Consider the following 22179-nt stretch of genomic DNA (forward strand, 5'->3'; position numbering starts at 1 on the left):
TCTCCTGAGACCCCCCCAGCTCCACATTCCAGCCTCCTCCCAATCCCTACAACTAGTACTGTCTGCAAACGCTGCCTTCCCCCGTTCCTTGGATCGGATTTTTTAACCTGCGCCCTGTGACTGCTACGGAGGTCGAGATGAACTTCTGCGTGTCTGAGTCCCCTGAAATTGAATGTAAAGTTTGGCACGTCCGTGTGTTTGAGGTTTTTTTTTCCCCCTTGAGGAGAGGGGCTCTAACCTGAAGTTGCTTAAATGTAAAAGCTCAGACCACACAATCCCTCCTGACACCCCCGCCTCACAGTTGCTCGTTCTGGCGGCCCGTTTGTTACACCGTGCGCCCCTTTAATGGTCCGCCCCCCTCCCCAACAGGACTGGGAGTTCCCAAAGGCGGAAGCCATTGTGTCCTATTCACTCTTGAATTCCAGCACCCAGCAGTTTTAGGGGTTGCAGCTCTCGCTCTTGGAGATGCCCCACTCAGTCCTCAGGGCAGAGGCAGAGCCGTGTGTGCTGGGAGGGGGCAGCCAGAACAGCCAGAGTTCCTCGTCCTGGGAACCAGCCAAGAGCGCTGCATACCCCACCTGCCACCACCTACTCCCAACCTGCAGCCTCTTTCCACTACCACCAGGAATCCCACAGTGTATATTCCACAAAGCATTTAATTTTTATCTCAGGGACTGGACTCTCGGTCTGGGCTTGGGGCGGAGTGCTTGTCAGGCTGGCTGCCAGTGGGTTCTTTCTTTGGGGGACTCTTGAGAAGAGTGCTCCATTCTCACTCCCACTGACCTGTGGCTCCTTAAAGATAAAGACACAGATAGAGGCCATTGGGCTGTGCAGCTCCCCACCCCCATAACCAAGGAGACCTGGGCTGTAGAAGGGGAAAGGCCATCATCACAGATGTTGTGGATTCAAATCTGGCTCCTATGCTGTGTGACCCTGAGCAAGTGACTTCCCCTCCTCAAGCCTCATAACCCCTGCTCTGCACCAAGTTGTTCTAAAGCATAAGGGTAGGTGGAGTGACCAGCGTGGCACCAGCCCACAGTGGGGGCTTGATGTGTGGCCACTCAGGTGGCTGCAGGTTCCCAGACAGGCTCTGCTGCTTATTCATTCCTGTGTCCTTGGGCAAGACCCTACCCCTGGGGTCCTTAGTTTCCTCATCGGAAGTGGGGAAAATAACCCTGGCCCCGCCTTCCTTGGGTGACATGGAGGACAGCGCCTGGGGAAGGCCCTGCTGACTGCGAAAGCTAGACAGAGTCCTCCAGGCCAGGGGGTGGACGGGGCAGGACTGAATTCACGGTAGATCCATGTGGCTGCTCAAGGAGTCCCCTCGGCCTTTCCCCAGGGCAGCGTGACAGGTGGATGAGGCCCTGCAGCGCAGAGTGCTGGTGACCATGCCCTTCCTCCCCACAGCTGGGCCTCACCTGGGTTTCCTGGGGGTGCCCTCCGTATCCCCCTTTCCTGCCTCAGCCAGCAGCCGCTCCTCGTCCAGTCCCAGTGCCGACAGCACCTGGGAGAAGCGCCGGGTCACAGTGAGCCGGGCATTGGCCTGAGGAGAGAGAAGCGGGGTTCCTCTCTCACCTGGGCTGCTGAGGACACAGTGAGCCTCTGCTTACCGAGGGGGTCCCAGGGCTTCCAGATGGGCAGCAGCCCAGGGGTCCCGCTAAGGGGGCCCACGCCCACCTCATCTCCCCACCCACTCGGCCAGTGAGAAGCTCTGGTCTTGGGGAGCCACATGCTTGCCCAGGTGCTAGCCTCACCTGCATGGCCTGCTGGAACAGGTAGGGCCGGGCCTGCACCCGCTGCTGGATACCTTGCAACTCTGCCTGGTACTCAGCAAAGCGCTGTCGCTCCTGGCGCCTGCGGGGAGACGGGCCTCTGGGCGGCTAACTGTGGACACGAGCCGGCCCCCTCCTGAGCCCACTTGTCCTCATTAAGAACTTTCGGTTTCTGTCCTCCTGCCCTTAGCTTTACAAAACCATTTGATTTCCATCCTTGCCCTGGATTTCTCCTGAGGTCAGTGGGGCGGGAATCATCTGTCCCATTTTACCCATGACACGCCTGAGGCTCAGGAGGGTCAAGGGACTTGTCCAAGGTTGCACAGCTGGGAAGTGAGGGACTGAGCGCTGAACCCAGGTCTGCAGGCGGTGCCAGGCTCGCCCCTCCTCCTAGCCGTCACCAAGGGAGAGGGGCCAGCACTGACTTCTGAGCAACTGGACATCTGCATGCACAGCCCTCCCCTCTCTGCATCCACCCCTGCACCCTCTCACACTCTGCCTGTGAGGAGACGCTGTGACTGTTGGCTGTGACTTTGGGCAAAATCCCAGTCTGGGCTCTGGGTTCAGTTTTCTTCTCTGTGCTATAGCCCGAATGGGACAAGCTTGCCAGCATTCTCTGTGGATCTTATAAGCCGATAGTTTAGAAAATGGGACAGAGGAACTAAAGAAATGTACTGCAAATGAAAGAACACATCCCAGAAAGATCTAGGTTCCACTGGAGAAGCACAATCCCATTTACAAAAACCCAGTCTGTGCGCTTGTCGGAAATCTGTCTGCTCGCAAGCCGTGCATCCTGGCAGTGAGGGGCCCTCTGGCTACACCACACACGGGACCGGGCATCCTTCTGAAGAGCACACGAGAGAGGCCGAAGGGCGTGGTGGCAGCACCCACAGACAGAACGGGAGGGGAGAGGCACACAAGACTCCAAAACTCATGCTGGGACTTCCGGCAAGTATGCTGAGCCCTGTGGAAAACACTGGCTTGCTGGGCCAGGCCCCTTGGCTATGTGCCAGAGAAGGAAACTTCCTCCGTTCGAGAAAAAGGTGGACTTGAAAACCATGGCCAGGAGCAGAAGTCACTGCAAAGAGAAGTCTTCACTGTTCAAGAGGGGATTTTACAGCAGTTACAAGGAGTGGGGAGTGGGGGAAGCATGAGCTGCATTCAGTCTCGGTCTTGCCCGTGAGGTTGTGTACATTTTTCCTGCTTGGTTCTTGATGCTATTTCTGTTAGAATTGAGAGGAAGCCCATGTCTTGGAGCTCTAAGCGAGAAAGGAAGTGATGTCAGTGGATGTCAGCCCTGTCTCAGAATAAAAGTAAAGTACGGAGCTTCCCTACCACAGGGAGATATCTTTTGTGCCCACCCTCCCGGGAAGGGCAGAGTCTCCCATGAAGCTCAGAGCAAAGTTCATGCTCTGGAAGGGCTGAGACACCCCGTGGGAAATATCCTCTCCCAAGTCGAAAATGAAAGGAGTGCGTTTGGAACGCTCCTCTCACTGACATCTGCCACTGGAGTCTGGCCTTCCACTTCCTGCCGTGTGAAGAAACAATGAACTTGAGGTCCGGCAGGGAGAAGGCATCTCCCCGATCACTGGCCAAGGATTCCTTTAAAGTACACGCGACCTCTCGAGTCTTGGTTTCCTCATCTGTAAAGTTGGGAGTGATGAGGCTGAGCCTCAAAGAGTAGGTGATCAGAGCCCCCCTGAGTCCTCAGGGGCCCCATCGCAGGGCAGGAACCCTGTAGTCTCTCAGCAGCGCCCAACTCACCTTGCCCTAGCGCTTCTCCCTGGATGAAAGGGCTGCCTGGGTGCCAGCTGCACCCCGTAGGTCCGCAGTGTCAAGGGCATCGGTCATCATATTTACTTGAGTTATCTCCTTCCCTAGCTTGGGCTTTGGGGGGAAGATCCTGGTGCACTCTAGCTGCAGATTGGGCATTTGAGCTCTCCGAGGCAGCATAGCAGGGCAGATGAATGGCTGCCTGGGTTGGAATCCCAGCTTTGCCCCTTTGTTGTGACCTTTGACAAATTGTTTAAGCTCTTGAAGCCTGGCTTTCCTCATCTGTAAGTTATGGGAGTGCTGATGACGCCTACTTCACTCTCCTCTCATGAGTCTAAGAAAGATTTGCTTTTAAATATGAATTTGCTTTTTTATGATCAAAATATAGGAAGAAAATGAAACAGATGACTCTTCCCCTGACCACGAACAATGGCTGTTTCCAGGAGCCGGATCACAGGCACTATTCACATTCTCCATGAACTATTTCTGTAATATTTGAATTTTTATAGTAAGCACGTCTGGCATTTGAAATCAGAAAACAAGATTTGAAAGTGTGATAATGCAAGAAGAACATTTTAAACTTCAGCCTTCGACAGCTGCAGGAATTGTTATTATTAACAAGGTGATCCTGGCCCAGCCCCTTCTCCTCCCAGGCCTCAGTGTCTTCATCTGTAAAGCGGCCCGACCTGCCCACCTGGTGGGGAGGCTGGCCCTGGAAGCTCAGCCCGTGGGAAGGTGAGGGCAGGTTCCCCTTGGTCCTTTGGTCTGACACCCAGCACCGCCTCCCTGCCCTCTCCCCTCCAGGCCCCCCGCAGCTCCGGCCTACCTTAGCTCCTCCAGCTTGCGCTGGGCGGCCCCCGGCCCCCGGCTCCCTCTGGGTACGTAGGCTGCCAGGCACTGAGCCAGCCGCTGCTGTAGCCGCTGCTCCCGGGCCCGCCGCAGCTCGGCCTGCTGCCGCTTCTCCTGCTGCTGCTGCTCCCAGGCCTGCAGCCGGTTTCTTGGGTGGGGAGAGGAAAGGAAGAGGGGTGGGAGAAGTCTGCAGGGAACCAGGAGCCTCATGGAGGGCCAGGGGCAGGTAGGGGCGTATGGGGGCCTGGAGGGAGGGACTGCTGCAGCCCAGAGATCCAGGGGCCTGGGGAATGGGGTTTGTTGTGGAAGTTGGACAGGATGCAGGCTGACTCTGGGGGCTCAGCCCTCAGGCCTAGCTCAAGGTCTTTCCCTACGCTTCCTGGAAGCTTCCTGCCTACTCTAGCCAGGGGTGTACCCCAACTCGGACAGTCCTTAGCCTTGTGGAGCTCAGCACACACACCCATGACCTCACCTGTATCGCCAACTTCCCCTTGCAAAGCAGCTCTCCTTGAGGGGAGGGCCCAGATCTTTTCTTCTCTCTGACCCCTATATCTGGTAGGAGCTAGGGTAATGCCTACGGGTTTGAGGGACAGACGGATGAATGGATGGGAAAAAGAAACAAATGGTGATCAGTGGGTGGATGAAAGGATGAAAGGATGGATGGATGGTGTGGACGGTTGAATAGACAGCACCTAGATCCACCTGGAACATTCTTCCCCCAGATGTGATGGTCAGTTCCTCTGGTCAATCAGGTCTTTGCTCAAAGGTCAGAGAAAATGAGACCTCAGCACCCCATCTACCTCCCAGGGACTTTCTATCTCTAGCTATACATTCTGTTCATTTCTTTATCAATTATCCTCCTTCCCAAGTAGAATGTGAGCCTCATGAGAGCAGGATCCTTTGTCTGTCCTCTGCACCACCAATGTATCCCCAGCACCTAGCACAGTGCCAGCACCTAGCACAGTGCCTGACACAGACAGAAACTCAGTATTGATGAGTTCATGCACAACTGAATCATGGTCAGATAGAAAGATGGACAGATAGGCAGACATACACTCAGCACATGTTTATTGAGCACCAACTATGTGCCAGGTCCTTTTAGGGTGCCAGACGGGGGCTGTGATCAAAACGATCTGGCACCAGGACTTCCCTGGTGGTCCAGTGATAAAGAATCTGCCTTCCAATGCAGGGGACGCGGGTTAGATCCCTGGTTGGGGAACTAAGATCCCACATGCTGCGGGGCAACTAAGCCCGCGTGCCACAACTACTGAGCCCAGGCGCCTCAACTAGAGAGCCTGCGTGCCACAAACTACAGAGCCCACACTCTCTGGAGCCAGCATGCCACAGCTAGAGAGAGAAAACCCTCACACCACAACTAGAGAGCAGCCCACGCGCCACAACAGAAGATCCCACATGCCGCAACTGAGACCCAATGCAGCCAAAAACATAATAAATAAATAAAATAAATATTAAAAAAAAAAAAAGAACTGACACTGTCCGTGGAGGAGCCCTCAATCTGTACAAAGGGATGGACAGACAGCCCAACACTTTACCAAGGAATCTGGGCTTTGTCCTAAGGGCACTGGGAAGCATGGAAAGGTCTCAAGGAAGGATAACAGGATAAGACTTGAAGGGTGCTATCAGGATGCTGAATGGGTTCTCACCTACCACTTCTAACTTGTCACCAAGGCCCACTGAGCCAGCCTCCAAATATCTTTTAAATAAATCCCCCTCTCTTTACTCACATGGCCACCCGGTCCAAGCCCTCATCAACCCTCACCTAGACACTGTCAACAGCCCCCATCTGTCTTCCCCTCTGCTCCCACTGTCTCTCGTTCAAGCCCTAAGTATAGTAATGATCTAACTCTTCTGCCATTGTCGCTGTTTTGCCCATCTGTCTCCTTTTCCAGCCGACCTTGAGCTTCTTAGGGCTGAAACCAAGTCTTTTTACCTTTATATCCTGAGGACCCATGAGCAGATACCTGATATATGTCGCATTAATCACTTAGCTAATAAATTAATGAATGGATAGAAGATGGGAAGTGAATGAAAACTGGCTTGTGTCAATAAACAGTTGGCCAAGCAGACAGATGTATGCATGGATGGTGGATGGATGGAAGGATGGATGGTGGATGGTGGATGGATGGACAGATGGTTGGATGATCAGAAAGACTGGTGAATGGATAAATAAAGGAATGAATGAGAGGATGAATGACTGTCTCCTGAAGAACTAGCTCCTTCTCTAGTCCCTGTGCTTTGCTCCCACCCTTCTTCGTCTCCACCTCACCTGGTGGCCTCCTGTCGTTTGTGGAAGGTGCGGTTAGGGAAGTGTGCAAACAGGCAAGTCTCATCAGCTCCCAAGGCATGGGCCTTCCTGTTCCAGCGGGAGGCCTGAACAGCAGCCCGCGATGGCTCCCAGGGCAGCTTTTCGGGATCTGTGCACAGAGGGACAAATCAGGCACTGCCGTCTCTCCTGGCCCCTTGGGCAATCCCTCCCCGCACCTGGAGCGCAGCCCAGCCCAGCCCAGCCAGGTGGCTGGCTCCAGCCCCTCTCCGCACTGTGCGGCTTCGTGGGGGAACCCGGGCCTTGAGTCCCACGCTCACCACAGTCCAAGTCCTGCTGCAGCTGCCTCTGCAGCTTCTCCAGGTTCCTCGGCCCCTCCAGCTCCCTGGCCCTTGGCCTCCTCCTCTGTGGTCCTCGGAGATTGTTGGAGCCAGAGCCACTCCCCTGGCTCCGCAGTTCACTCTCGTCCCAGGCCTCCTCGCCAGAATTCCGCCCCTTTCTTGGAGAACTAGCCCTCCTTCTCTGGGGGACCCTGTGCTCCCCCTCCTCGGCCTCGTCTGTGGCCTCTGCAAATGGCTCCTCCTCCAAGATCGACCCCCTTCTGGGGAGCTGGGGCGGTTCCCCGGGGCTCAGAGCCCTCTCGGCCACCTCAGCGCCCAGGCCTTCTGGCTCGGCCTCCGGCCCCGATCCTGAGCTCTTCCCAGGCAGCTCCGGCTCTTGGCCCCCCGCTTTGCCAGGAGGGATGGGAATGCATCTACAGGCCCTGAGCTGCTGTCTCCTCTCCGGATCTGGCGCCTCTGTCTTCCAGCAGGAGCCACGGGCCTCTGGGTTGTTGGCCGTGGACTTGCGCCTGGACTTGTGCCGATGGACCGCTGGGGGCAAGGGCAGGGCTTGGTGGCCAGGGGCCGAGGCGGAGCCCGGCTGAAGCGGAGCCCGGCCATCTGTGGTGAAGCTCTCCCAGACCCACTGGAAGGGGAAGGAGGGTTTCCGAGGAGGAGAGGGGACCAGACTGAGGAGGGAGAGGGCAAGGGGCAGGGGTCAGGGTCTGTGTGCTGGCCCCAACTGGGGCCTGGCACCCAGCAGCCCCCCGGCCCCTCTGCAGCTGCTTACTCCTCAGCCTCAGCAGAGCCTTGCCCCTTCTTGTTCCGGTCCCTGGGCCTCCGGTCCTTCTTTGCCATCTGCCCTGCGCTCACAGACCTCTGCTGCTGGCCCTGAATTACACCATCACTGCTCCCAAGACTCCCCTGGGCAAAGACAGGAGAGGAGGCCCAGCTCTGAGTAGCTCCCCCAGGGGACCCTCCTGTTCTTTTGTTTGTTTGTTTTATGGCTGTGCCACACGGCATGTGGGATCTTAGTTCCCTGACCAGGGATCGAACCCACACCCCATGCAGTGGAAGCTCGGAGTCTTAACCACTGGACCGCCAGGGAAGTCCCAGGACCATTCTTTTCTGTCAGGCTGGCCCCTCTGGGCCCTTGTTACCACTGAAACTGACTGATCATGACCTGAATTATTAATATTAAAATAGCAACAACTGCTATTTACTGAGCATCTACTGGGTGCTCAGGACTTTCAAGTATTAACTCGTTTAACCTTCCCAAGGATCCATGAGGTAGATATTCGCTATCACCCCTGTCATGCAGATGAGAACACTGGGGCTCAGAGAGGTGAAATCACTTGGCTAAGGTCACACAGCCGGTAAGTGGAGCCAGGACCTGAGTGTGTTGAGTCTGTCTCCAGAGCCCAGATTTGTCACCATTGCACTGTACTGCCTCTGGGCTCCGGATAGCTCTTCTGAATGCCCCACAGGGCCCTGGACTTACTAAGCCAAAGTGGGAAAAACGCATTGTCTTTCCCGAAATCCTGATCCTCCCGCAGTGTTGCAGAAGTTGCTCCATCAGAAGCCTGGGAGTCATCCCTGGGCATCATCCTTTTCTTCATCCGACATCCTGCAGGCCTCCCTGTAGTCCCTGCCCGCCTGGGGCCTCCCTGACTCTCACCTGGGCCTCAGCTCCAGTCTCGTGGCTTCTCAAGGGCTTCCCTCAGCCCTAGCCTCCCCACCCCAGAGAGCCAACCTGCCTCTGGGCCGTTGGCTATCCCCCCAAGGAGCCCCCCCTCACCTGCTCAGCTTGGGGGATGCTTGAGAGAAGCTTGAGCAGACATGGGACCGTCCCTGGAGCCTGCTGTGGTGTGTCTTGCCCTGGTCTCCCCGACGCGGTCCTTACCAACTGTTGGTGGGCGTTTAGCATGTTGGTGTCTTGTCCCATCCCCCGCCCCGCCCCACATCTGCCAACCTTGGAACTCCCTGTCCGACCGTCTCTATGGCAACCAGTCCTCAGCCAGTCTCAAGGGCTCTGGCAAAAGCAGGCCAGGAAAGGTATATATATAAGTCCTACTTCCTTCCGGAGGGGAGAGTTGGGCAGGATGCTGAGAAAGAGCCCAGGCCTGGGAGTCCAGAGATCCAGGGCCAAGGCCTGCCTCTGCTCCTGACTCTGCAGGACTCCCCGTTGACCGAGTACAATTCCCCCCTGCCCTTGCTCAGCCTGTGTTTCACCATCTATTTATCAAAGGGGTCTCAGGACTCTCCATCTCAAAGGGTCCTCACACCCTACGAAGATGGCAGACGGCGCCTGCCGTGTCCCTCTCCCTCTGCCTGCCTCCTTGCTGCCCCTCAGCCCCTGCTGAGGCCATGTAAGGGGCAAACTGAACCCTCACAACAAGATCTTGTTCAAACCACTTACCCTCCGAGGCCCTGACAGGACAGGAAAGGCCAGGAAGTTGAATACCACGTCCAGGAACAAGGCAGCAGGCAAACCAGAGCACTGAGGAGGCTCTGGAGGAAGAACATGCAGCTCTCATTCCAAAGTTCTAAGCATCGCCAAAAAGCCTTGACACGGTAAATCCCCGTGAGATGCCGGGAGCTGACCACTGTGACCAGCAGTATAGGGACCTGGTGCCGAGCTGAGGCCCTGGAGATGGAGTAGCGTGGCTTAGCCTCTCACCGGTCTGTGACCTTGGGCAAGTCACTTCTCCCCTCTGCCAAACTGGAATCAGAGGCCCATCCCGTAGGTTTGTTGCAAGGATTCGATGAAATCACAAAGGCAACACACTCGGTAAATGTTGGTTAAAACTGCTAAAAATCACTGATGACTATTGGTAGGCAGCAGAGTACGATGGTCAGGAGTACAGAGGAAAGGGACTTCCCCACGGTCCAGTGGTTAGGACTCCGCACTTCCACCGCAGGGGCACGGGTTTGACCCCTGCTGGGGGAACTAAGATCCCGCAAGCTGCAGGGCATGGCCAAAAAAAACCCAAAAAAACAGAGGAAGCACGGGGGTTGAGATCCCAGCCCCTCCACGTGTCACGTACCTTCTCTGTTTCCTCATGGGCAACGTGGGGCTGGTTATAACAGTGTCTACCTTCTAGGGCTGTGGCAAGGATTAAATCAGTTAATATATACACACATGCATCATGGAACATTTCCACAGCTCGTCACAACAGCCAGGTGAGAGTTGTTATTAATCAGCTAACAGTGCGGCCCCGGTGAGACTGCTCGTGGAAGTAAATCCCAGCAGATGCCCTACGGGCGTGTTTTGCTCAGAGCTTTGTTGCTGTGGACCCCTGTCTGCTTGCAGACTCCATCCCAGTAGCACCTCTGCAATGAGCACATTTCACTGAACAACCTAAGTAACGCTCCAGGGAAAGATCTTTTCCATTCAAAATAGGTCAACTCTGCTCTTTCTGGTGGGCCGCCAGCCCCGTGCATCCACCTCCTCTGCTGAATGTCACCCGTGGGACCCCAGGTGAAGGGCAAGTGTGTGGGCTGCTCCATTTTCAGAGAGCAAGTCCCCTCCAGACCCCCATCGAATTGATTTTTTGGACAAACTCTGGGCTACTTCCTTCCTTGGCAGAGGACGGGTCTGGGCTCCTCAGGTAAATATTTTCACGAGGTGTCTACAGACCTTTCCAGCCACACTCACTCCTCAAGTGAGCTCCTCCAGTCTGCTGGCCTTAAAAGACATCTATCACCTTCCAGGTCTGCCCGAGGTTACATATCTCAGGACTGACCTCTCCCGCAAAGTCCAGACTCGTATCCAATGGCCCATTCGACAACTCCACTTGGATGATGAATAAGCATATTAGTTAATTTGACATGTTGAAATTCAGACTTTCCATCTGCCCCATCTCAGTCAAGGCCACATCCATCCTTCCTGCTGCTCACGCCAAAATTCTGGTGTCATTGTGGACTCCTCTCTTTCCTTCACACTCCACACCCCAAGCACTAGCAAACCCTGCTGGTGCCGCCTTCAGAATACACACAGAATCCAGCTACTTCTCCCCTCCACCACCATTAGCACGCTCCCCCAAGCCCCCACCCCTTCTCATCCGGATCACTGCAGTAGCCCCTGCGCCCAGCTTCTGCTCTTGCCCCAAGTCTGTTCTCTACTCAGCAGCCAGAGTGATCCTGTTAAGACTGGAGCCTGTCCTGCCTTTGTTTAAAACCCTCCAATGGATTCCCACCCCCTCTCTTTTTGGCTGCGCCGCACATCTTGCGGGATCTTAGTTCAACCAGGGATGGAACCCAGGCCCCCTGCAGTGGAAACGCCGACTCCCAACCACTGGACTGCCAAGGAATTCCCGGGATCCCATCTCTTGAGGAGTAAAAGAAGAAGTCCTTACCATGGCCTACTAGGTCCTGTGTGATCCATCTGCCCCATCTACCTGCAGGTCCCACCACAAGCACCTGCTTCGGAACACGGGAGCCGTTGCACTGTTGACTTATGCTTGGCCTTCGATGCCAAAACAGACCTGAAACCGTGGACCTTTTTAATGTCTTGTGATTTTGCATGTGTGTGTGTGTAATTTCTCAACAAAAGTGACATCATACTTCTTTTGCTTAATAGTATATTATGCTTATCTTTCCATGTCAGTACATGCAGAGCTACCTCAGCCTTCACACTGGTTGTCACCATATGTCTGACATGATGTACTAAACTCATCTCCTCCTGTCAGACACGCACACAGCTTCTGCTAGCTTCCCTGGGACAGACATTGCAGCAGTGACATCCTTGGAAATGCGCCTTTGCACGTGAGGTATTTCTGCAAGATAAGTTCCTTTAAGCAAACTTGCTGGCTGTCAGCAATTTAATTTTGATAACGCTTAATCACTGTACCCAAATGCTCAATCAATATAGATTTCAATCCACAGTGTTTACACTCTCGCCAGCAAAACATAGTATAATTTAAAGAAATCTTTGCTGTGCTCACTTCAGCAGCACATATACTAAAATTGGAACGACACAGAGAAGATCAGCGTGGACCCTGTACAAGGATGACATGGAAATTTGTGAAGCGTTCCATATTAAAAAAAAAATCTTTGTTAATCTCATAGGTGAAAAAATACGAACTCGTTGCTATAACTTGCATTCCCTTCATTATTTGTGAGATTCGTATATTTTCCTATCTTTATGGGCCATTTGTGCTTCCTCTGTGAATTCCCTGTTCGCGTCCTTTGCACATTTCTCTTCTGGTCCTCGGGCACAGGGCGCTGAGTTGATTATGTTCCTTATTTCACAGTGTATGAGAATCACCAATGGATACAAGGTCAATCTCTTGTTTTGGTTTAGCATTTTTTTCTCCTTTATCTTTGCTCTTCATTCCCATCTCACTTAAATAGGAATGGCTCTGTGAAGTATCTAATATCATGTTTATGCATTGGTGGTTTTAGTTTATATAAATGTATTATGCTGTTGACCTCATTTTTGTTCCTTACTCTTCTCTCTGAACGCCACGTTTTGAGAAGCTGTCTGTTGTTTCTGACTGTTGCCTAAAGTTCTGTAGTTTGCTTCCATTACGCTTTACTATGCATTCCCCTGAGGTTGGATGCCAACGTTGCCCCCAACTTCTGTTTCCACACAGGACACTGCAGTCAACGTCCTCGTATACGCCTCTTTGTACATCTGCACGAGAATTTCTGGGGCTTATTTACCAAGGATTGAGAGTGTGGGATCTTGAAACAAATGTATATCTCTTTTTAGATTGCTTGAAAAAGAAGTTGTACCAGTTTATATGCCTGCAAAAGTGATAAGGAGTTCTGTCGGTCCACACCCTCACCAAACATCAGTAGTCACCTGATGAATTTTTACTCACCTGATGGTTATAAAAGGGTATCTCCCTGGGATAAACCATAATGGAAAAGAATACAAGAAAGAATGTATATATGGGACTTCCCTGGTGGTCTAGTGGTTAAGAATCTGCCTTCCAATGCAGGGGATGCGGGTTCAATCCCTGGTGGGGGAACTAAGATCTCACGTGCCATGGGACAACTGAGCCTGTGTGCCACAACTAGAGAGAAGCCCGCGCGCCCTAACAACAGATCCTGCATGCTGCAACGAAGGTTCCGTGTGCCACAACCAGGACCGATGCAGCCAAATAAATAAATAAATATTTTTTTAAAGTATATATGTGTATAACTGTGTCACTTTGCTGTACAGCAGAAATTAACACAACATTGTAAATCAACTACACTTCAATAAAAAAATAAATTTTAGGGACTTCCCTGGAGATCCAGTGACTAAGATTCCGTGCTCCCAATGCAGGGGGCACGGCTTCGATCCCTGGTCAGGGAACTAAGATTCCACATGCCACGCGGTGTGGCCAAAAGAAAAATACATATATGTATATATAAAATGAATGAAAAAAAAGGTATCTCATTGTAATTTTAACTGAATTGTGCTGATTACTTCTTTGAGCCCATCTTCAGTAATTTTTTGCCTTTGGGCCAGTTCAGTTCAGTTCAGTTCAGGGGTACTTGTTTCTGCTCATGGGCATTTCTCTATTGTGTTTCTTGGCTTTTTCTTATTAACTTGCAGGAGTTCTTCATTCACTAGGTTGCAACCAGCTATCTATCAACATTATCTCTGATGGCCTTTGTGGAGCAGAAATACTTAATTGTTTTGTTTGTTTGTTTTTGTTGTTGTTGTTTTTGCGGTACTCGGGCCTCTCACTGCTGTGTCCTCTCCCATTGCGGAGCACAGGCTCCGGATGCGCAGGCTCAGCAGCCGTGGCTCACGGGCCCAGCCGCTCCGCGGCACGTGGGATCTTCCCGGACCGGGGCACGAACCCGCGTCCCCTGCATCGGCAGGCGGACTCTCAACCACTGCGCCACCAGGGGAGCCCGAAATACTTAATTTTGATGTGCTCAGATCCATAAATGTTTTGAATGAGGGTTTGCATTCTGGATGTCTTAAGAAGTCCTTTCCCTACCCCTAGGTGGGGCATTCTTCTCTATTTTATGCTATTAGATCATAATTTAACATCTGTGTTCAGAGCGAAATGCTCTACACTTTTCCTTTTCTGATACTGTTCTTTTCTGGTTTGGGAGTCACCTGAGGAAGTGGGCAGCCTTTTCTCATTCTCTGTTTTCTGGAACAACTGGTATAAGATAAGGACCATCTCTCTGTTCCTTGAAAGTCTGGTGGGCTCCACTGGGACCCTTTGGCACTGGAGTCTTAGATTATAATCTTCTTTACTGGTTATTGATCTACTGAAGTTTTTGATAGTTTTGTACCAATTTTGGCGTTTCACACTTTTCTGAAAAGGCCTTCACTTTGATTAAGTTTTTATTTTGGGTGACATACAATTATTTGTAACATTCTTTTTTTTTAAATTGGAGTATAGCTGTTTTACACTGCTGTGTCAGTTTCTGTAATATTCTTTGATATTATGGCATTTTAAATTCTCTGGGGGTTCGGAAGTCGGGTCATGTGGCCCAGTGGCCACGGGAAGGTCTTGGGATTGGTCCTAAGCATGATGGAAGGTGTGAGAGGATGTTAGAAGACCCATTTTGTCACGCGAAACCCCCGGTCTACTTGAAGATTATAAAGGGTTGGGAGGGTGGATTCTGGAAGGAGAATTTTGTGATGAGATTGATTTAGAAAGGGAGTCCCAACACTCCCCTCAGGGACTAGGGCTGGGGTCTGCCTTCTAATCCCAAATCTGGGGAGAGGTGTTTCAAGAAAGCTGCCTGGAGAGCTTGAGATGGGCTACCTGAAGTCATGGCAGCCCAGTGGATCAAGGGTACAGGAGACTTCCAGAAAGGCTGCGGAGCCACAGTGGGAACTGGCCAGCACTGTGGAGAAACATGGCACAGAAAGTCACGACTTCATCTGAGGGCATAGAGACAAGTTTCCTTTGGAATTTTAGAGGGACATTGGGAGACAAATTATCCTTTATTATATCCCGCGCATCTTGTATTGTCACAGTAGCCTCACAGTAGAAGATTTTGAGGGGAGGAAGTGATGGGGGCTGATTCAGGGCCTTTTTTTTTTTCTTAAGATTTTTTTTGATGTGGACCATTTTTTTTTAAGTCTTTATTGAGTTTGTTACAATGTTGCTTCTGTTTTATGGGGGGGGGGTTGTTTGTTTGTTTTTGGCTGCGAGGCATGTGGGATCTTAGCTCCCTGACCAGGGATCGAACCCACACCCCCTGCATTGGAAGGCAAAGTCTTAACCACTGAACCACCAGGGAAGTCCCTGATTTAGGTGGTTGTTGTTTTGTTTTTTTTCTTTGAGGCAAGGAGTAGTGACTTTATTCACAACACCGGCAGACTGAGAAGATGACGGGCTAGTGTGCCCAAAAAACCATCTTATCGGGGTCTGAATGCCGGTTTCTTTTATAGAACAGAGATGGGGAGCAAGTGAGGAAGTAAAGTAAAAAGGCTATTAGCTTTGCGTGGCTTGGCCAGCATCGGGGAGGGGACGTGTTAATTTCTTCTTTTCTGCAGCCATTCACAGGTGGGCAGGGGGCAGCATGGACGAATATCCCTCCCTCCTGGGGCCTCGATCTGTACACTGTGTAACTTTCTTTCCACAAGTGGAGACATTTGAGTTGTTCCCCCGATGAGAAAGACTGCCTGTGTCCAGCATCACCTACGAAACTTCATCAGAGTTTCCACGAAGCCCCTACTGTGTCCCAGCCCCTGTCAGGGTCTGGTACAACCAAAGTGCTCAATAAATATTTGTTGGGTGAATGAACTAAATTCACCTCTCTCCCAGGCAGTGTTAGTCAAAATTATTTGCCCAGGATATATTCAAAAGACAAGCAAAGGGCTTCCCTGGTGGCGCAGTGGTTGAGAGTCCGCCTGCCGATGCAGGGGACACGGGTTCGTGCCCCGGTCCGGGAAGATCCCACATGCCGCGGAGTGGCTGGGCCCGTGAGCCATGACTGCTGAGCCTGCGCGTCCGGAGCCTGTGCTCCGCAACAGGAGAGGCCACAACAGTGAGAGGCCCGCGTACCTCAAAAAAAAAAAAAAAAAAGTAGGAAACAACCCAAATGTCCATGGAGGGATGAATGAATCAACAAAATATGGTATATACATTAATAGACTAGTATTCAACCTTAAAAAGAAATTCTAACACATGCTACAACATGGATGAACCTTGAAGACTTTATGCTAAGTGAAATAAACCAGACACATATGGATAAATATTGTATGATTCCACTTATATACGATGCCTAGAATAGTCGATGACATAGAGACAGGAAGTAGCACAGTGGTTACCAGGGGCTGTGGGAAGTGGGGAATGGGGAGTTGGTGTTCAATGAGAATAGAGTTTCAGTCTGGGATGATGAAATAAATTCTGGAGATGGAGAATGGTGATGATTGCACAATGTGACAGTACTTAATGCCACTGAACTGTTCACTTAAAACTGGTTAAGGGAATTCCCTGGCGGTCCAGTGGTTAGGACTCCGCGCCTCCACTGGGTCAGGTACACGGGGACCAGGAACTGGTTTGCTCACAGCCTAAGGCCAGCACCTAGCACAGCCTGGCACTAAGCAGGTGGTCAGCAGATCTCTATAAATATCTCTGTTAACAACGCTTTTATGAGGCCCATTTTATACTAAGGAAACTGAGGCACAGAGAGGTGGGGTTATCTGCTCAAAGCCACAAGCCTGGTAAGGGGTGGTGCTAGAACCACAATACATACAAGGAGTATAGCCCAGAGCCCAGACTCCTTGGTGGGGTGAGGGCTCTGCTCCCTGGAATACGGTAGGGAGGTGGATCCTGACGGGGAGATGGGACCAGGTAAGTGATGAAGTGGGGCCTTTGGAGGAGCAATGGAGGCCCCGGCCCCTACCTCATCCTCCGTCCCCCGCCCTGAAACTGTTTGGCTTCCCTGCTACTTCAGATGTAACTTCAGACAAAGGTGGTGCGCGGGGGCGGGGAACCCACAGACAGAAACAAAACTCAGAGAATTTAGGGGAAGGGGAAAGTGAAACCAGCCCTGGGCACAGGGCGGGGGTGGGAGAGAATCAGTGGCTGGAAAAAAGGGCAGCACCCCAGCCCCTCACAGGAACAAGGAAGGGTGAGGACTCCAATGGCCAGGGTCCCCGCATACCTGCCGGCTGCTGCTTCCGCACACCGGCCTCACTGGCGCCCCCCACCCAATTGGTTGTTTGTGCATTTGTTCATCGGAGCAGGTTGACCTCTTTCTTTTGTGCTCTTCTCGCCAGAGCCCAGAGCAGTGCCTAGCACAGAGTAGGTGCTCAGGAAATATTTGTCGAGTGAGTGAAGGAAGGAAATACCTATGACCCCAAGAGCACTGCAGGGCCACTGTTTACTTGTCCTTATAGGACACTGTCTAGGAGGATCAATTCGTTTGGCCCATTCTGAAGATGACAATTGACAATATTTTTTGGGTTTGCTTTAAACATGGCGTGCATAGACTTAGCTGTTCATCTCTTTGGTTTGAGCACTTCAGGCACCACCAGGGTCCTGAAAAGCCTTCCTTTAAAATGGACTTTGCTTGGGAATTCCTTGGTGGTCCAGTGGTTAGGACTCCGCACTTCCACTGCATGGGACACAGGTTCGACCCCTGGTCGGCGAACTAAGATCCTGCAAGCCGTGAGGTGTGGCCAAAATAAATACATTAATTAAATAAAATGGACTTTCCCTTTCAGCCCATCCCCAATCCCATTCTTGCTCCCCACAGCGCCCCACTCTTGTGCGTCTAGAGCATGTCCTTCCAGTCTGCCTTCCAGGCATTGATTTCCATCTGTGTCAATTACAGGCACCATTTGTTGAGTGCTTACCATGTGCTAGGCACTGTGCTAAGCACTTTATATGTCACGTCTCATTTATTCATCATACGTCCCTGAAAGAGGTGCTATTATTTTCTTTTATATATAAATTTATTTATTTTATTTTTGGCTGAGTTGGGTCTTTGTTGCTGCACGCGGGCTTTCTTTAGTTGCAGCGAGTAGGGGCTTCTCAATGCAGTGGCTTCTCTTGTTGCAGAGCACCGGTTCTAGGTGCGTGGGCTTCAGTAGTTGTGGCATGCGGGCTCAGTAGCTGTGGCTCACGGGCTCTAGGGCGCAGGCTCAGCAGTTGTGGCCCACGGGCTTAGTTGCTCCGCAGCATGTGGGATCTTCGACCAGGGCTCGAACCCGTGTCCTCTACCTTGGCAGGCAGATTCTTAACCACTGCACTACCAGGGAAGCCCAAGAGGTGCTATTATTGTCGCCACTTTACAGATGAGGAAACTGAAGCACAGAGAGCTTAAGTCACTGGCCCAAGGTCACAGAATAAATGGCAGAAATATACGGCATTGCTGTGCTTGTCTGTGTTTTGATTTTCCATAAAAACTGCTGTGCTATAGATCTTGTTCTACATTTTTCTGTTTTTCTGATATGTTGAAGCTTTGTCCACATTGCTACCTGCCATGCAGCACCCCAGTGACAGACAGCTTGGCAGCCTGTAATACTTCACCACTTCTAACCATGCCTAGGGCATGTTTTTCTCTTTGGGAGAGGTTTTACCCACGAGTGGAACTTCCGGAAGTCACTTAGCCATCATACTGACCTTTCAAACACGCCAGAAGCACCTGACTTCTGTGTACCCACCTCCCCACCAGCCATCAGTTTTATCTTTCTTCCTTTTTTTTTTTTTTTGGCGCTTGTGGGATCTTAGTTCGCCGACCAGGGATTGGCCCCGGCATTGGAAGCGTGGAGTCCTAACCACTGGACCGCCAGGGAATTCCCTTATCTGACTTTCTGTTCTTGCCAATCTGACGGGTCTCATGTGAGATCCTGTGTTTTCCTTTGTAGCTTTCTGATTACTGGGGTGGGTGCAGAAATCTTAGCACTTATTCCATTTCTAAAAATAACATTTGAATACACACAAGCACACAAAATAGGAAGGACATGATTTCAGAATAAAGAAAGCTCACTCTGGTGATGGGAGGTGAGTGTCGCCCAGGTCCTGCCCCACTCCCCAGCTACAAGGAACCCCCTGAGAGAGTCCAGAGCTACCTGCCACTCTCACCAAACACTCTGCCAAGGAGAGGAGGGACCAGGACCCTGGTGGAGCACCTGGATCACAGGTGTCACTCCCTTGCCGCAGTTCCTATAGCCTAGAAGAGTGGGAACTTGGTCCCATCCACGTCCTGGAGACAAGCTTACCACACCCAAGAAGGAATGGGGGGACCTCAGAACTCCACCTCCCCACACTCTGGACCCCTAGGCAGGCCAGTGTACAAGCCCCTGCCCATCTCTGTGCCAATGAGCAAATTCGGGGCACTCGTCCCACTTCCTGAGCCTCAGTCTCCTCCTCTGTAAAATGGTAGGTGATGGGAACACCTCTCCGAGAGAGTGGACTCAGATACAACGCTGGGTCGTGCTGCACTCAGATACACAGCGCTGCAGATCAGTCCACCAGGCCAGTGGGCGGTGGGTGAGGTCACTCCCACCCCTTATCTCTCCCTCCTTCCCCCTCACCTCCTCCTCCAGCCCCTGGGGACTCCAGGTGTGCCAGCCCCGGGGGGGGGGGGCAGGTGTCGGGGAGGAGCCCACACCACTACCTTCTCTCCCTCCACGAAGCTTCTGGGACCCTGAGGGGCCGTCAATGCCAGAAGGACACCCCTTAGCCAAGGTGGGCTGAGTACAGGGCTGGTGCCTCCTGAATCTGGGTCCCGGGTGGTGGATGAGGACGTGGGAGCTGGGGGAGACCACAGGGAAAGCTGAGCGGATCAAATCTCAATCCTGGCCTTTGCTCTCACTGTCCCCTCTGCTCTTTCCCCACCGATAGCCTGTGGCCTGCACACTCCTCACTTAATAGGGCTTTCTACTGAAATCTCACCTTATCAGTCTCCCCTGAACGCTGCATAGAATGGCTGGGGCCACCCGTCCTGTTCTGCCTGGGATTCCCCACTCCTTTATTATGCTTCCTTTTCCCCAGTACACGTTATCGCCATCTGACATACTATTTATCTTCTTTATTGTCTGTCTCTCTCCATCAGAAACGAACTCCAAGAAACGCTTTCTTCGTGTAATCACCACTACCTGGAATAGTATCTGGTGTGCAGTAGGTTCTCAATGGACATGTAGATAAAATAAAGTTTTTATGTTGTATCATAAAGGTGTGTGTATCGTTAAGTGTGCAGCTTAGTATATTTTTATATATAACCATCACCCAGTTCAAGCTATGGAACATTTCCAGAAGGCTTCCCAGTGACCACCCCCATCAGCCCCCAGCCCAAGGTAATCGTTATACTGACTTCCATCACCATCGGTTAGTTTCACCTGTCCCTGAACTTTATTTAAATGAATTATGTCATAGCGTGCACTCACTCTTTTGTTAGGTTTCTTTTGCACAACATAATGTCTATAAGATTCGTCCTGATACTGCGTGTCACAGTGGTTTGTTCTTTTGTGTTTCTGTTTTATTATATATTATCCTATCATTTATTTATTCATGCTCTTGTTGATCGGATTTGGATTGTTTCCAGTTGGGGGCTATGAACATTCTTGTACGTGTCTTTTGGTGGCCGTATGCCTAGGAGTGGCATCGCCGTGTCACACGGAAGCGTATGTTGATAGACTCGATGAGAATCTGCAAAAGCGTTCTCTTTCTTCTTTTTTTTTTTAATTTATTCATTTGGTTGCGTAGGGTCTTAATTGCGGCAGGAGGGCTCCTTAGTTGTGGCATGCAAACTCTTAGTTGCGGCATGCATGTGGGATCTAGTTCCCTGACCAGGGATCGAACCCGGGGTCCCCTGCATTGGGAGTGTGAAGTCTTATCCACCACGCCACCAGGAAAGTCCCTTCTTTTTTTCCCTCCAAACCGTTTTCTAAGGTGGTTGCACCCACTGCCATTCACCCCAGCAGTGTGAGTTCTGGTGTCGCCACCTCTACCCTAGCATAGGTGGTATCAGATTTTATTTATTTAATAAAAGAGCTTTTTGTTTATTTATCTAATTTATTTACTTTTGTTCCCCACCCAGGGATTGAACCCGGGCCCGCAGCAGTGAGAGCGTGGAATCCTAACCATTGGAGCACCAGGGAATTCCCAGACTTCTTAGTTTCTGTCTTCTGGTGGGTGGCTGGCAACTCATTTCCCTGCTGGGTGATGATGTTGGGTGCTTAATAAACGTTTGTTGAATGGATCCTTAAATGGGCTGTGGAGGGGGGGCTTTCCACTTGGCAGGGAGGGGTGGGTCTGTACTCTTCACATGAAGGTCACAGCTGCTCCCTCTTTCACACACTGGTCACACTTACACCCTGGGGCACAGTTGATGCCGGGCTGAGGCATTCAGGCTCAAGGCTCCCCAGTGGACAGACAATAAAGAATGACAATCATCTGGTTCCCAGGAAGAGCTCTGCAGATGGGGTACTGAGAGGCTGCCCCTCCCTGTGCCCAGTGGTACCCAGAGGGCAGGGCAGAGCCATCTTTTCCCATTCCCAGGAGGCACCCAGAGGCCAGGCCCTGCCAGAAGCACTGTCTCCCTGGGGCCCCTGCCCTCTGCCTCAGGAGGCCACACTCCTAACACTCGTCAAAGGCTGGGTCAGGCCCTTCCCAATGGCCCATGAGGTCCTGCGGCAGAAGCTGGCTGGTCACCGTTTTACAGATGAGAGAACTGAGACAGAGAAGCTGAGAACTCGTTCAAGGTTAATAAGTGGAGAAGCCAGGATCTGAATCCGGGACTAATGAGGTTCTACTCATAAGCACCCTGTCAAGACTGAGTCAACAGGCTGAGGATGCAGAGACCCAGGGCAGCGGCTCCTGGGCGTCTCACTCCCACCTGCACCTCCTGGATGAAGGGAGGCTGCTCCCTGCACCCTTGCCTCCTCGCCTTCCCCAGCCATCGCCCACCCTCTCCGTGCAAAATCTCACCTTTTGGACAGATCCCAGCAACGGGCTCCCAGGGTCTCTTTGTCTCCCACCCACGTGCCTTGCATGGCTTGGCAGGCCTTCGGCTCCGTGGACCCCAGAAGCTCACCCTCCCTGGGACTGTGCCCAACTTGCTGCTGGAGAAAACCGCTTGCTCCCTCTCCGGGGCCGACAGGAAGCACCTCCCATGCACAGTCCTTGCCAGCCAGAGCTCTCTTAGTTACAAGTAACAGAAAGCCACCTGGCTTCTAGGGAGAAAAATTTTTTTATTGGCTCACGTGACTAGGAAGTCCAAGGTATACAGGCATCAGGGTCCAGGTTATCAGATGTTA

The 22179-nt window shown here is 51.9% G+C and overlaps 1 protein-coding gene and 1 non-coding gene across 2 annotated transcripts; one reads left to right on the forward strand and one right to left on the reverse strand.

Moving 5' to 3' along the window:
* Positions 1–18: 18 nt before the first annotated feature.
* Positions 19–8751, reverse strand: TSGA10IP (testis specific 10 interacting protein). The gene is given in 8 exon segments (XM_030833087.3): positions 19–745; positions 747–792; positions 1419–1543; positions 1755–1854; positions 4372–4542; positions 6682–6829; positions 6999–7687; positions 7789–8751. Coding segments are annotated over 8 exon segments (1590 nt in total). The 5' UTR covers positions 8022–8751; the 3' UTR covers positions 19–667.
* A 3185-nt stretch (positions 8752–11936) lies between these two features.
* Positions 11937–12043, forward strand: LOC115840706 (U6 spliceosomal RNA). Its single transcript, XR_004034545.1, has one exon. It is a non-coding gene; the product is annotated as a U6 spliceosomal RNA (small nuclear RNA).
* The last annotated feature ends 10136 nt before the right edge of the window (positions 12044–22179 follow it).

This window comes from Globicephala melas, chromosome 8 (genome assembly GCF_963455315.2).
Source record: "Globicephala melas chromosome 8, mGloMel1.2, whole genome shotgun sequence".
Lineage (NCBI taxonomy): Eukaryota > Metazoa > Chordata > Mammalia > Artiodactyla > Delphinidae > Globicephala > Globicephala melas.